The following is a 14,843-nucleotide window of genomic DNA, read 5'->3' as shown; positions in this document are numbered from 1 at the left end:
ACAAATCCTATATTCTGGTCCTAATCTCTGTAGTCTCAATCCCAGTGGAACAAATCCTATGTTCTGGTCCTAATCTCTGTAGTCTCAATCCCAGTGGAACAAATCCTATGTTCTGGTCATAATCTCTATAGTCTCAATCCCAGTGGAACAAACCCTGTGTTCTGGTCCCATTCTCTGTAGTCTCTGATGCATCTCCCTCTGTTCTCCTCTCCCCCCTACCTTCTCCTCCCTGCTCCCCCCTCCCTGCCTCCTCCTCTCCCCCCTCCCTGCTCCTCCCCCCCCGCCCTGCTCCTCCCCCCCAGTGTGTAAGGGACTCATATAGACAGTGTGTTGGTGACAGTTGACAGTGTGTTGGTGTCAGGTGACAGTGTGTAAGGGCCTCATTCATTTGATTGGTCACATGCATCTACTGAGTTTAATCAATTAGACTTTAGGGACAGGTTTATTTAAAATGAATTATTACTAACAATAAAATGAACTCTCCATGTATTGCTTGTGTAAGTAAATTACCAATGATACATATTGAATTATCCGTATAAGTGATCCCACTAACGAAAGTGTGTTTTTTCTTAACAAATGGAAAATGATTGGTCCTCCTTTTCCAATGATCATCTGCCTGCTAGAGATACTGTGTGCATCCCAAAGGGCCCCCTATTCCCTATATAGTGCACTATTTCTGACCAGAGGGAATGAGGGAATAAGGTGCCCTTTTGGGATGACGTCACTGCGTCACATGATAGAGGTGGAGGGGTTTTAGTCTCTGCCCAGAGGAAGATAGACCAGACGGCATGGAAGCATCTAATCACATTTCATAACTGTACAATCCAAGCAATCATTATAAAACTCTATACAGTATACACAAAGCATCATCCAGAGATCAAAAACCAATCCATTTAACTACTGATCTGAAATATTGGATGGATCCAAACATTCTATGGCAATGGAACTTTTATATTATTAAAGATTTGATTGGTGAACAAACAATGGATCAAATACATCTTACAAAAGTGAAAATTGAAGGGATGATTGAAATGATTTTGTATTACATTGCATAAAATTGAATCAAATGATTTTAATCAAATCATACTCAATAGAGATGCAAAGTCCTCCTCTTGGCAGACTCATGTTGATTATTGATTATTGGTTTTGGTTGTTGTTGTTGTATTGTTGTTCTCCTCTGTTTCTCTGCTTTCTTTTCTCTCTCTCTCTCTCTGTCTCTCTCCGTCTGTCTCTCTGTCTCTCTCTCTCTCTGTCTCTCTCTCTGTCTCTCTTTCTGTCTGTCTGCCTCTGTCTCCCTATCCCTCTGTCTCTCTCTGTCTCTCTCTCTGTCTCTCTCTCTGTCTCTCTTTCTGTCTGTCTGTCTCTGTCTCCCTATCCTTCTGTCTCTCTCTGTCTGTCTCTCTCTCTCTCTCTGTCTCTCTTTCTGTCTGTCTGTCTCTCTCTCCCTGTCCCTCTGTCTCTCTCTCTCTCTCTCTCTCTGTCTCTCATTCTGTCTGTCTGTCTCTCTCTCCCTGTCCCTCTGTCTCTCTCTGTCTGTCTCTGTCTCTCTTTCTGTCTGTCTGTCTCTCTCTCCCTGTCCCTCTGTCTCTCTCTGTCTGTCTCTGTCTCTCTGTCTGTCTGTCTCTCTCTGTCTCTTTCTTCCTCTCTCTCTCTCATATTTTTCCACTTCCGTCGCATCGTTGATTGGTAGTCTATGCAATGGAAATAAATCGTAAGTATCTAACTGTACTATGCCCTCATACAATCCTACAGTACATATACCCTGTTTCAGTATGTACTACTGCAGTACAAAATCCACTGGACAAATCACCTCTTTGCTTTTATATCATACAATGAAATGGATTCAGGCTAGCTAACCAACTTTTGATCAATTGAAAAATACAGCAAATGTAAAAGTTGTTTCACCCATCCTTGCTGTTGTTGCTAGTGCCCTGCTGGAAGGGCACTTTGGCTTTTTGAAAAGCGTGTTACAAAGAAATTATTAAAGAAAAACTGCCCCTCCCTCCAAAGTAATAAGGTTGACATGGTAGTCTATCAAAGTAATCAGACCAGATATTTTAATATATTTAACTTTGACTTTATTTCACTGCTTCGCTTAAGTAAAACTATAAAAAAAAGTTTTACTTGCCGAAGCAAGTCACAATGTTCTTCATGGAAAAGTACTTATCTAGTTAGTAGTAGTAGTAGTAGTAGTAGTAGTAGTAGTAGTAGTAGTAGTAGTAGTAGTAGTAGTAGTAGTCGTAGTAGTAGTAGTAGTAGTAGTAGTAGTAGTAGTAGCAGTAGTAGTAGTATTAGTATTAGTAGTAGCAGTAGTATTACTGTAGCCTGACATTGAGCCTGTGTTTCCAGCGCCATGCGGTGATAACATGTACGATGAAGATGGGAAGAAGCTTCCGCCTTGTATCCCTGGAGCATGGCTCACTCCAGCCATCATGGCCTGCTACCTGCTGGTGGCCAACATCCTCCTGGTCAACTTACTCATCGCTGTCTTCAAGTAAGTCATGGATCCCACTTCTGACTACCAGTGTAACCAAGCGGTGGGGAGCAGCACGAGGTCTGAAGTGAGGAGCGAACTCACAACTCCGTGGCCTTCCGCAGTCGGGCGCATTACCAACTGGTCCACGAACACTCTCTCCCTTAGGCCGTGGTAATCACGGTCACCACATTACATGATGCATTATGCGTACATATAGTTGACTGTGTTGTGGTGTTGTGCAGGAGACCTGGTTGGTAAAAGCAGCGCACTGATTGAGCCTCTCGTCCGTCCTTACCTCTGACCAACAGCAACACCTTCTTAGAGGTCAAGTCCGTCTCCAACCAGATCTGGAAGTTCCAGCGCTACCAGCTGATCATGAAGTTCCACGACCGGCCCCTCCTCCCTCCGCCCCTCATCATCTTCAGCCACGTCTTCATCATTCTGAAGCACGTCTGCCGCCGCTGCAAGAGGAGAACAGAGGGCGAGCAGGACGACAGGGACAACAAAGGACTACGTCAGTGGGGTTTTTGGGTGATATCGGTTGACTGATTGATTGTTTGAGTGAGTGATTGAATGATTGGTTGATTGATTAGCTGGCTGGTTGGCTGGCCGAATGGGTTTTCTGGCTGGCCAGCCGGTTGGTTTGGCTGTCTGGTTGGCTGGCTTTGGTCCTTCAAGACGGATTTCAGTGCGTTCTACCGGGTTTCCGAAGCAGTTTAATTCCACAGACCCAGCTCCAGCGTGTGACGTGTGTTTCTCTGTCTGACAGAGCTGCTGCTGAATGCTGAGGAGCTGAAGGCTCTGTATGAGTTCGAGGAGCAGTGTGTGGAGGAGTATTTCAGAGAGAAAGAGGAAGAGGAGCAGTCGTCTAACGACGAGCGCATCAGGGTCACATCTGAGAGGTCTGCATGCTCTATGAGAGACCGGCAAGCTATATGGTCTTTCCTCTTTGGTGGACTGCTTACATTGAAATAAGCAACTGTAGCAAATGTATGCACTCACTAACTGTAAGTCGCTCTGGATAAGAGCGTCTGCTAAATGACTAAAAATGTAAAAATGTAAATATTCGCTACAGTTGTTCATATTTATCAGTAAATCCCCACCAATACATTTGGTGTAGTCGGGCAGGGTGCGTAAAAAAACAAACAGTTGTGGTACTATTGACTCTCGTTCCTCTCAGGGTGGAGAACATGTCGATGCGCCTGGAGGAGGTGAACGAGAGGGAGACCTCCATGAAGGCTTCCCTGCAGACGGTGGACCTTCGGCTGGGTCAGCTGGAGGAGTTCTCCGGACGTATGATGAACGCCCTGGAGAAGCTGGCCGGGGTGGACCACAACGACCTGGTCAGGGCCCACTCTGGGGTCTCCTCAGTCTGCGACCCGTCCTCCCTGTTCCGTCACAGCTCCGTCAACAGGTTTAATAACTTATTTAAAGGACTCTAGATGAGAAAGACAATGGTCTGGTGATTCGTGTACAGCACAGTAGTCTAGTGTTTATGGATGATGTGAGGATGATATTTACTGATTATCAGCACAGTAGTCTAGTGTTTATGGATGATGTGAGGATGATATTTACTGATGATCTGTCTGTCTGTCTGTCTGTCTGTCTGTCTGTCTGTCTGTCTGTCTGTCTGTCTGTCTGTCTGTCAGCTCTGACGGCTACAGCCTGTACCGGTACCACCTGGAGATGGGAGATGACACCCGCTCCGAGGCCGGGGACATCAAGAGCCCTGAGAGGATGGGGAGCCAGAGGAAAGGGAGCCAGAGGTTGGCGGTTGAGAGGAAAGGGAGTATGAGAGAAACGACGACCAGCACCACGGCCCCTGTGAAGGAGTACGGGGCCACGTTAGATGTGGTGGGGCCCAGAGAGAGGAAGCATTCCAGCTCCAGTGTGGATAGACTGATCTCTGGGCAGAAGGAAACCCAGAGGCCTGAGCCTCCTACAGGGTCTTCTCCACAGCCCAACCCTGTAGCCTCCCTGGACGCAGCCCTGGAGAAGGCAGGGGTGACCATGGAGAAGATCAAGTTAGAAGCAGCCGTCTCATACCCCCTGGGGAGGGTCAGGTCCCTGCAGTACCACCCACCAGAGACCCACAGTGACTGTCCGACCTCCAGGCCCAGATCCAGGAGCGCTATGGTGTACAACCCAGCCGATGGGGGAGATGAGGGGGAAACTTGGGCCACAGATGTCAACAACCCCCTCACAGGGGAGCAGGAAATGGGTACCTCCAGATCTCCGACCATGGGTCGCTGGGCAGCCCGCTTCGAGTACAAAGTCCACCCCTGCCCGTTCGGCCACACGCCCAAAGTCTCCATGGAGAAGCTAGTCCCCACCACCACCACCGATACGAAGGACGAGGCAGAGGTCAAGGAGACAACGACAGATGGTGAACAACAGGAGCCAGGGAAGAGCAACAAAGATGGCGGTGAGGAGAAGCAGGAAGCGGAGGACAAAGATACTGGTGGAGGCCTTCTGCTTGTGGCAGAGGACAGGATGTATCCATCACTGAGGTCTAAGAGCCTGAACACCAACCCCAGGAAGGTGAAGACCAGAGGCGACTACGTGCAGAGACCCAAGTCAGCCAGTAGTGTAAAAGACTTAACAGCTATGTTTGGAGGGACTGGGGAGACAGAGACAGAGGTAGAGACTGACAGACAGTGTTAAAGACCTAACAGCTATGTTTGGAGGGACTGGAGAGACAGAGACAGAGGTAGAGACTGACAGACAGTGTTAAAGACCTAACAGCTATGTTTGGAGGGACTGGGGAGACAGAGACAGAGGTAGAGACTGACAGACAGTGTTAAAGACCTAACAGCTATGTTTGGGGGGACTGGGGAGACAGAGACAGAGGTAGAGACTGACAGACAGTGTTAAAGACCTAACAGCTATGTTTGGAGGGACTGGGGAGACAGAGACAGAGGTAGAGACTGACAGACAGTGTTAAAGACCTAACAGCTATGTTTGGGGGGACTGGGGAGACAGAGACAGAGGTAGACTGACAGACAGTGTTAAAGACCTAACAGCTATGTTTGGAGGGACAGGGGAGACAGAGACAGAGGTAGAGACTGACAGACAGTGTTAAAGACCTAACAGCTATGTTTGGAGGGACAGGGGAGACAGAGACAGAGGTAGAGACTGACAGACAGTGTTAAAGACCTAACAGCTATGTTTGGAGGGACTGGGGAGACAGAGACAGAGGTAGAGACTGACAGACAGTGTTAAAGACAAAACAGCTATGTTTGGAGGGACTGGGGAGACAGAGACAGAGGTAGAGACTGACAGAAAGACAGAACACATGAGACCGACTTCTGACGATGGCTGACTGGTATCACTCACTGTGGAATGGGATAAACTAGCCAATGATGTGTGGCAGAGCGGAGCAGCATAGAACCGATGTCTGAGACCCAGGAACGTTGCATATCTTGGTTCCACCAATTCATTCCAGTTCATGGGGGACAGCTTTGCGCGAGCGAATGGCGAAAAGTACAGCGATTGTTGAGTTGTTGTTGAATGTTTTTTTTTCTTCTTTTTATTGTATTAAATGTATTTCGTGTTCATAATCAAGCAAAATAACATTTTTTATTTTTTTTTTTATTTCACCTTTATTTAACCAGGTAAGCCAGTTGAGAACAGGTTCTCATTTACAACTGCGACCTGGCCAAGATAAAGCAAAGTAGTGCAATAAAAACAACACAGAGTTACATATGGGGTAAAGAAAAAACATAAAGTCAGAAAATACAACAGAAAATATATATACAGTGTGTGCAAATGTAGCAAGTTATGGAGGTAAGGCAATAAATGGGCTATAGTGCAGAATAATTACAATAGTATTAACACTGGAATGCTAGATGTGCAAGAGATTATGTGCAAATAGAGATACTGGGGTGCAAAAGAGCAAATTAAATAACAATATAGGGATGAGGTAGTTGGGTGGGCTAATTTCAGATGGGCTGTGTACAGGTGCAGTGATCGGTAAGGTGCTCTGACAACTGATGCTTAAAGTTATTGGGGGAGATAAGAGTCTCCAGCTTCAGAGATTTTTGCAATTCGTTCCAGTCATTGGCAGCAGAGAACTGGAAGGAATGGCGGCCAAAGGAGGTGTTGGCTTTGGGAATGACCAGTGAGATATACCTGCTGGAGCGCAGACTACGGGTGGGTGCTGCTATGGTGACCAATGAGCTAAGATAGGGCGGGGATTTGCCTAGCAGTGATTTATAGATGGCCTGGAGCCAGTGGGTTTGACGACGAACATGTAGTGAGGACCAGCCAACAAGAGCGTACAGGTCACAGTGGTGGGTAGTGTATGGGGCTTTGGAGACAAAACGGATGGCACTGTGATAGACTACATCCAATTTGCTGAGTAGAGTGTTGGAGGCTATTTTGTAAATGACATCGCCGAAGTCAAGGATCGGTAGGATAGTCAGTTTTACGAGGGCATGTTTGGCAGCATGAGTGAAGGAGGCTTTGTTGCGAAATAGGAAGCCGATTCTAGATTTAACTTTGGATTGGAGATTCTTTATGTGAGTCTGGAAGTTGAGTTTACAGTCTAACCAGACACCTAGATATTTGTAGTTGTCCACATACTCTAGGTCAGACCCGTCGAGATATTGCAGATACAGACCAGCAATCTTATAAAGACAAGGGATATTTGTATTTATCTAAAATGGTACTCATTATACAAACAAGGTAAGAGCTGATGCATAGCTTTTCCGAACATTTGCTTGATCCTTCAAAACGGGTTAAAAAGGGAGAATTATAACTACTTCTGTGTAACACAGATTGAATAACACTGAATTCTGAAATAAAAAATATGATTATTTGAATTACCCTTGTATGTGGTCAGTATCAGCGTGTCTGTCTGAGTTAAAATGCTGTAACAGCGCCCTCTATAGCTCAGCTGAGGGAAATAAAGGAACTTATGCATTACAGCAACAATTCACCTGAGAGGAACATACAGCAGGGACGGTCAGCTCCAGTCCTCAGGGCCTGAAAAACCCCCAACAATGCAATAATCAATAACAATGTACCACTAGAAGAAAAAAAACACGAGAAATAAGAAGAAATATGAAGAACGCAATAAGTTAGTAAGCAACTATATACAGGGTCAGTTCCAATACCATATTAACAATGTGCAGGGATACTGGAGTGATGGAGGTAGATATGTATAGGGGTCAGGTGACTATATACAGGGTCAGTTCCAATACCATATTAACAATGTGCAGGGATACTGGAGTGATGGAGGTAGATATGTATAGGGGTCAGGTGACTATATACAGGGTCAGTTCCAATACCATATTAACAATGTGCAGGGATACTGGAGTGATGGAGGTAGATATGTATAGGGGTCAGGTGACTATATACAGGGTCAGTTCCAGTACCATATTTACACTGTGCAGGGATACTGGAGTGATGGAGGTAGATATGTATAGGGGTCAGGTGACTATATACAGGGTCAGTACCAATACCATATTAACAATGTGCAGGGATACTGGAGTGATGGAGGTAGATATGTATAGGGGTAAGGTGACTATATACAGGATCAGTTCCAATACCATATTAACAATGTGCAGGGATACTGGAGTGATGGAGGTAGATATGTAAAGGGGTCAGGTGACTATATACAGGGTCAGTTCCAGTACCATATTAACAATGTGCAGGGATACTGGAGTGATGGAGGTAGATATGTATAGGGGTAAGGTGACTATATACAGGGTCAGTTCCAGTACCATATTAACAATGTGCAGGGATACTGGAGTGATGGAGGTAGATATGTATAGGGGTCAGGTGACTATATACAGGGTCAGTTCCAGTACCATATTAACAATGTGCAGGGATACTGGAGTGATGGAGGTAGATATGTATAGGGGTCAGGTGACTATATACAGGGTCAGTACCATATTTACAATGTGCAGGGATACTGGAGTGATGGAGGTAGATATGTATAGGGGTCAGGTGACTATATACAGGGTCAGTTCCAATACCATATTAACAATGTGCAGGGATACTGGAGAGATGGTGGTAGATATGTATAGGGGTAAGGGGACAGGGATACTGGAGAGATGGAGGTAGATATGTATAGGGGTCAGGGGACAGGGATACTGGAGTGATAGAGGTAGATATATATATATGGGTAAGGTGACTAGGCAACAGGATATATGATAAACAGAGTAGCAGCTGCTTGTACAGTGCATTCGGAAAGTATTCAGACCCCTTCCCTTTTTCCACATTGTGTTACGTTACAGCCTTATTCTAAAATGGATTAAATAAAAAAAAATCCTCATTAATCTACACACAATACCCCATAACGACAAAGCACAAAAATGTTTATAGAAATTTAGGCCAATTTATTACAAATAGAGAACAAAAATACCTCTTACATAAGTATTCAGACCCTTTTCTATGAGACTCGAAAGTTGAGCTCAGGTGCATCATGTTTCCATTGATCATCCTTGAGATGTTTCTACAACATGATTTGGAGTCCACCTGTGGTAAATTCAATTGATTGGACATGATTTGGAAAGGCACACAACTGTCTATATAAGGTCCCACAGTTGACAGTGCATGTCAGAGCAAAAACCAAGGCATGAGGTCGAAGGAATTGTCCGTAGAGCTCAGAGACAGGATTGTGTCGAGGCACAGATGTGGGGAAGGGTACCAAAACATTTCTGTAGCATTGAAGGTCCCCAAGAACACAGTGGCCTCCATCATTCTTAAATGGAAGAAGTTTGGAACAACCAAGACTCTTCCTAGAGCAGGCCTCGCGGCCAAACTGAGCAATTGGGGGAGAAGGGCCTTGGACAGGGAGGTGACCAAGAATCCAATGGTCACTCAGGACCTCAGACTTGGGCGAAGGTTCACCTTCCAACAGGACAACGACCCTAAGCACACAGCCAAGACAACGCAGGAGTGGCTTCGGGACAAGTCTCTGAATGTCCTTGAGTGGCCCAGCCAGAGCCCGGACTTGAACCCGATCCAACATCTCTGGAGAGACCTGAAAATAACTGTGCAGCAACGCTCCCCATCCAACCTGACAGAGCTTGAGAGGATTTGCAGAGAAGAATGGGAGAAACTCCCCAAATACAGGTGTGCCAAGCTTGTAGCGTCATACCCAATAAGACTCAAGGCTGTAATCGCTGCCAAAGGTGCTTCAACAAAGTACTGAGTAAAGGGTCTGAATACTTATGTAAATGTGTAATTTCAGTTGTTTATTTTTTAAGAAATTTGCTTTGTCATTATGGGGTATTGTGTGTAGATTGACGAGGGAAAAAAAGCTATTTAATCAATTTTAGAATAAAGGCTGTAACGTAACAAAATGTGGAAAAAGTAAAGGGGTCTGAATACTTTCCGAATGCACTGTGTGTGAGTGTGTGTGCGTGTGTGTAGAGTCAGCATAAATGTATGTGCGTGTTATATGTGAGTGGGGAAATGACGGAGCGAGTGTTTTTGTGTTGGAGCGTGTGGGAGTGTGTGAGCATAGAGACAGTGCAAATACTGAAATAAAAGGTCAATAAAGATACAAGGTTAACTCAGACAGTCTGTGGCTTGCGAAAGTATTCCCCCCCTTGGCATTTTTCCTATTTTGTTGCCTTACAACCTGGAATTAAAATGGATTTTTTTGGGGGTTTGTATCATTTGATTTACACAACATGCCTACCACTTTGAAGATGCAAAATATTTTTTATTGTGAAACAAACAAGAAATAAGACAAAAAAAACAGAAAACTTGAGCGTGCATAACTATTCACCCCCCAAAGTCAATACTTTGTAGAGACACCTTTTGCAGCAATTACAGCTGCAAGTCTCTTGGGGTATGTCTCTATAAGCTTGGCTCATCTAGCCACTGGGATTTTGCCCATTCTTCAAGGCAAAACTGCTCCAGCTCCTTCAAGTTGGATGGGTTCCGCTGGTGTACAGCAATCTTTAAGTCATACCACAGATTCTCAATTGGATTGTGGTCTGGGCTTTGACTAGGCCATTCCAAGACAGTTAAATGTTTCCCCTTAAACCACTCGAGTATTGCTTTAGCAGTATGCTTAGGGTCATTGTCCTGCTGGAAGGTGAACCTCCATCCCAGTCTCAAATCTCTGGAAGACTGAAACAGGTTTCCCTCAAGAATGTCCCTGTATTTAGCGCCATCCATCATTCCTTCAATTCTGACCAGTTTCCCAGTCCCTGCCGATGAAAAACATCCCCACAGCATGATGCTGCCACCACCATGCTTCACTGTGGGGATTGTGTTCTTGGGGTGATGAGAGGTGTTGGGTTTGCGCAGACATAGCATTTTCCTTGATGGCCAAAAAACTCAATTTTAGTCTCATCTGACCAGAGTACCTTCCATATGTTTGGGGAGTTTCCCACATGGCTTTTGGCGAACACCAAACGTGTTTGCTTATTATTTTCTTTAAACAATGGCTTTTTTCTGGCCACTCTTCCATAAAGCCCAGCTATGTGGAGTGTATGGCTTAAAGTGGTCCTATGGACAGATACTCCAATCTGTGGAGCTTTGCAGCTCCTTCAGGGTTGTCTTTGGTCTCTTTGTTGCCTCTCTCAGCTGGTAGAGCACGGCGCTTGTAACGCCAAGGTAGTGGGTTCGATCCCCGGGACCACCCATACACAAAAAAAATGTATGCACGCATTACTGTAAGTCGCTTTGGATAAAAGCGTCTGCTAAATGGCATATTATTATTATTTATTATCTCTGATTAATGCCCTCCTCGCAAGGTATATGGATTATTTTAAATATGTTATTGGACCATAAACAGATATGGCTCATTAACCTTTATGGACCAAATAATGATGATCCACAATTCTTTGACAATATCTATAATAAATTATCAAGCCTGCAAGCAACTCAAGACAATATTATTATGGTGGGGGATTATAATACTGTTTTAAATAGCTCAATGGACCGTAAAGGAAATCACACCACAAACAATCACCCACATGCTCTTAAGGAAATTGTGAATGTCATGGATACATTAGAACTAGTAGATACAGTGAGGGAAAAAAGTATTTGATCCCCTGCTGATTTTGTACGTTTGCCCACTGACAAAGAAATGATCAGTCTATAATTTTAATGGTAGGTTTATTTGAACAGTGAGAGACAGAATAACAACAACAAAATCCAGAAAAACGCATGTCAAAAATGTTATAAATTGATTTGCATTTTAATGAAGGAAATAAGTATTTGACCCCCTCTCAATCAGAAAGATTTCTGGCTCCCAGGTGTCTTTTATACAGGTAACGAGCTGATATTAGGAGCACACTCTTAAAGGGAGTGCTCCTAATCTCAGTTTGTTACCTATATAAAAGACACCTGTCCACAGAAGCAATTAATCAATCAGATTCCAAACTCTCCACCATGGCCAAGACCAAAGAGCTCTCCAACGATGTCAGGGACAAGATTGTAGACCTACACAAGGCTGGAATGGGCTACAAGACCATCGCCAAGCAGCTTGGTGAGAAGGTGACAACAGTTGGTGCGATTATTCGCAAATGGAAGAAACACAAAAGAACTGTCAATCTCCCTCGGCCTAGGGCTCCATGCAAGATCTCACCTCGTGGAGTTGCAATGATCATGAGAATGGTTAGGAATCAGCCCAGAACTACACGGGAGGATCTTGTCAATGATCTCAAGGCAGCTGGGACCATAGTCAAGAAGAAAAAAACAATTGGTAACACACTATGCCGTGAAGGACTGAAATCCTGCAGCGCCCGCAAGGTCCCCCTGCTCAAGAAAGCACATATACAGGCCCGTCTGAAGTTTGCCAATGAACATCTGAATGATTCAGAGAAGAACTGTGTGAAAGTGTTGGGGTCAGATGAGACCAAAATCAAGCTCTTTGGCATCAACTCAACTCGCCGTGTTTGGAGGAGGAGGAATGCTGCCTATGACCCCAAGAACACCATCCCCACCGTCAAACATGGAGGTAGAAACATTATGCTTTGGGGGTGTTTTTCTGCTAAGGGGACAGGACAACTTCACCGCATCAAAGGGACGATGGACGGGGCCATGTACCGTCAAATCTTGGGTGAGAACCTTCTTCCCTCAGCCAGGGCATTGAAAATGGGTCGTGGATGGGTATTCCAGCATGACAATGACCCAAAACACACGGCCAAGACAACAAAGGAGTGGCTCAAGAAGAAGCACATTAAGGTCCTGGAGTGGCCTAGCCACTCTCCAGACCTTAATCCCATAGAAAATCTGTGGAGGGAGCTGAATGTTCGAGTTGCCAAACGTCAGCCTCGAAACCTTAATGACTTGGAGAAGATCTGCAAAGAGGAGTGGGACAAAGTTCCTCCTGAGATGTGTGCAAACCTGGTGGCTAACTACAAGAAATGTCTGACCTGCCAACAAGGGTTTTGCCACCAAGTAGTAAGTCATGTTTTGCAGAGGGGTCAAATACTTATTTCCCTCATTAAAATGCTAATCAATTTATAACATTTTTGACATGCGCTTTTCTGGATTTTTATGTTGTTGTTCTGTCTCTCACTATTCAAATAAACCTACCATTAAAATTATAGACTGATCATGTCTTTGTCAGTGGGCAAATGTACAAAATCAGCAGGGGATCAAATACTTTTTTCCCTCACTGTATATGGAGGCTTAAATATCCTGATCTAGTGAGATATACATGGTGAAGACTGAATCAAGCTAGTCGTCTTGACTTCTTTCTTATCTCATTCTCGTTGGCACCAAAAGTAAAAAAAAAGTGTTGATAGGGGACAGAATGCGGTCGGACCATCATATAATTGGCATATACATTACTCTTACTGAATTTCCACGTGGGCGAGGATATTGGAAATTTAATCAAAGCCTATTGGATGATAATTTATTTATAATTAGAACAAAGGAATTTATAGCTGACTTTTTCCAACATAACATAGGTACAGCGAATCCCCTTATTGTATGGGACACCTTTAAATGTGCCTTTAGAGGCCATGCAATTCAGTACTCATCTCGAAAACAAAAGAGTTTATACTAAGAAAGGAAATAGAAAGTCTAACAGAACAGATGGATGGCAATAAAAACTGTAACATAGAGGCTCAGAATAAATTAGAGGAAAAACAAAAAGAAATTGAGAAACTTATTCAAGAAAGATCAAGTGTAATATATTATAAAAATAAAGCAAACTGGATGGAATATGGGGAAAAATGCACAAAATTCTTTTTTAATCTTCAACATAGGAATGCTACCAAAAATAACTTAATGAAACTGGTTACAATTGACGGAGTCACCCATAATTCACCAAATTATATTTTGAAGGAAGAAACAAAGTACTTTAAGCATTTGTTTTCTTTTCAGTCGCCTCCATCTCCTCTAACTGAAGCTAATTGTAGAGATTTTTTTTCTATTGATAATGTCAAATTAACAGCCACACAGAAAGACTCATGTGAAGGTGAAATTACAGAGGAGGAACTTCTGGATGCAATTAAAGACTTTAAGTCTGGGAAAACTCCAGGGTTGGATGGCATACCAGTCGAGGTATACTAAACATTTTTTGATATACTAAGAGGACCGTTATTAGCATGTTTTAACCACTCCTATGTAAATGGTAGATTATCTGACACTCAAGAAGAAGGTCTGAAACAGGATACAAGTGGAAAATATAAAGATCCAGTCAATTTACAAAATTGAAGGCCCCTTACACGTCAGTGTTGTGATGCAAAAATCCTAGCAAAATGTATAGCGCATAGAATTAAAAAGGTATTGTCGGATATTATTCATTCTAATCAGACAGGTTTTTTACATGGAAGATACATTGGAGATAATATAAGGCAAGTATTGGAAACAATAGAACACTATGGAAAATATGGGAAACCAGGCCTGCTATTCATAGCAGACTTCGAAAAGGCATTTGATAAAGTTCGACTGGGGTTTATATATAAATGCCTGGATCATTTCAATTTTGGAGAATCTATTATAAAATGGGTCAAAATCATGTATAGTAACCCTAGGTGTAAAATAGTAAATAATGGCTATTTCTCAGAAAGTTTTAAACTGTCAAGAGGAGTGAAACAAGGTTGTCCACTATCGGCATATCTATTTATTGTGGCCATCGAGATGTTAGCTATTAAAATCAGATCCAATAATAATATCAGAGGATTAGAAATACAGGGCTTAAAAACAAAGGTGTCATTGTACGCTGATGATTCATGTTTTCTTTTAAATCCACAACTAGAATCCCTCCACAGCCTCATAGAGGATCTAGATACATTTTCTAACCTCTCTGGATTACAACCAAATTATGACAAATGTACTATATTACGTATTGGATCACTAAAAAAATAAAAATTTTACATTACCATGTAGTTTACCAATAAAATGGTCTGATGGTGATGTGGATATACTCGGAATACATATCCCA

The 14,843-nt window shown here is 43.5% G+C and overlaps 1 protein-coding gene across 3 annotated transcripts in view; it reads left to right on the top strand.

Moving 5' to 3' along the window:
- The window catches only part of LOC121562061 (transient receptor potential cation channel subfamily M member 1-like), a 57,527-nt gene extending 51,480 nt beyond the window's left edge, over window positions 1-6,047 (top strand). For all 3 annotated transcript variants that reach the window (XM_045214364.1, XM_045214367.1, XM_045214365.1), the window contains 6 exons: window positions 1,691-1,711; window positions 2,350-2,494; window positions 2,785-2,990; window positions 3,246-3,378; window positions 3,657-3,890; window positions 4,126-6,047. In XM_045214364.1, coding sequence (XP_045070299.1) covers window positions 1,691-1,711; window positions 2,350-2,494; window positions 2,785-2,990; window positions 3,246-3,378; window positions 3,657-3,890; window positions 4,126-5,140 — 1,754 coding nt within the window. In that variant the 3' untranslated portion in view covers window positions 5,141-6,047. The remainder of the gene's footprint in view (window positions 1-1,690; window positions 1,712-2,349; window positions 2,495-2,784; window positions 2,991-3,245; window positions 3,379-3,656; window positions 3,891-4,125) is intronic.
- The last annotated feature ends 8,796 nt before the right edge of the window (window positions 6,048-14,843 follow it).

This window comes from Coregonus clupeaformis, unplaced genomic scaffold (genome assembly GCF_020615455.1).
Source record: "Coregonus clupeaformis isolate EN_2021a unplaced genomic scaffold, ASM2061545v1 scaf0244, whole genome shotgun sequence".
Classification (NCBI taxonomy): Eukaryota; Metazoa; Chordata; class Actinopteri; order Salmoniformes; family Salmonidae; genus Coregonus; species Coregonus clupeaformis.
This window is presented reverse-complemented; position numbering and strand designations above follow the sequence as displayed.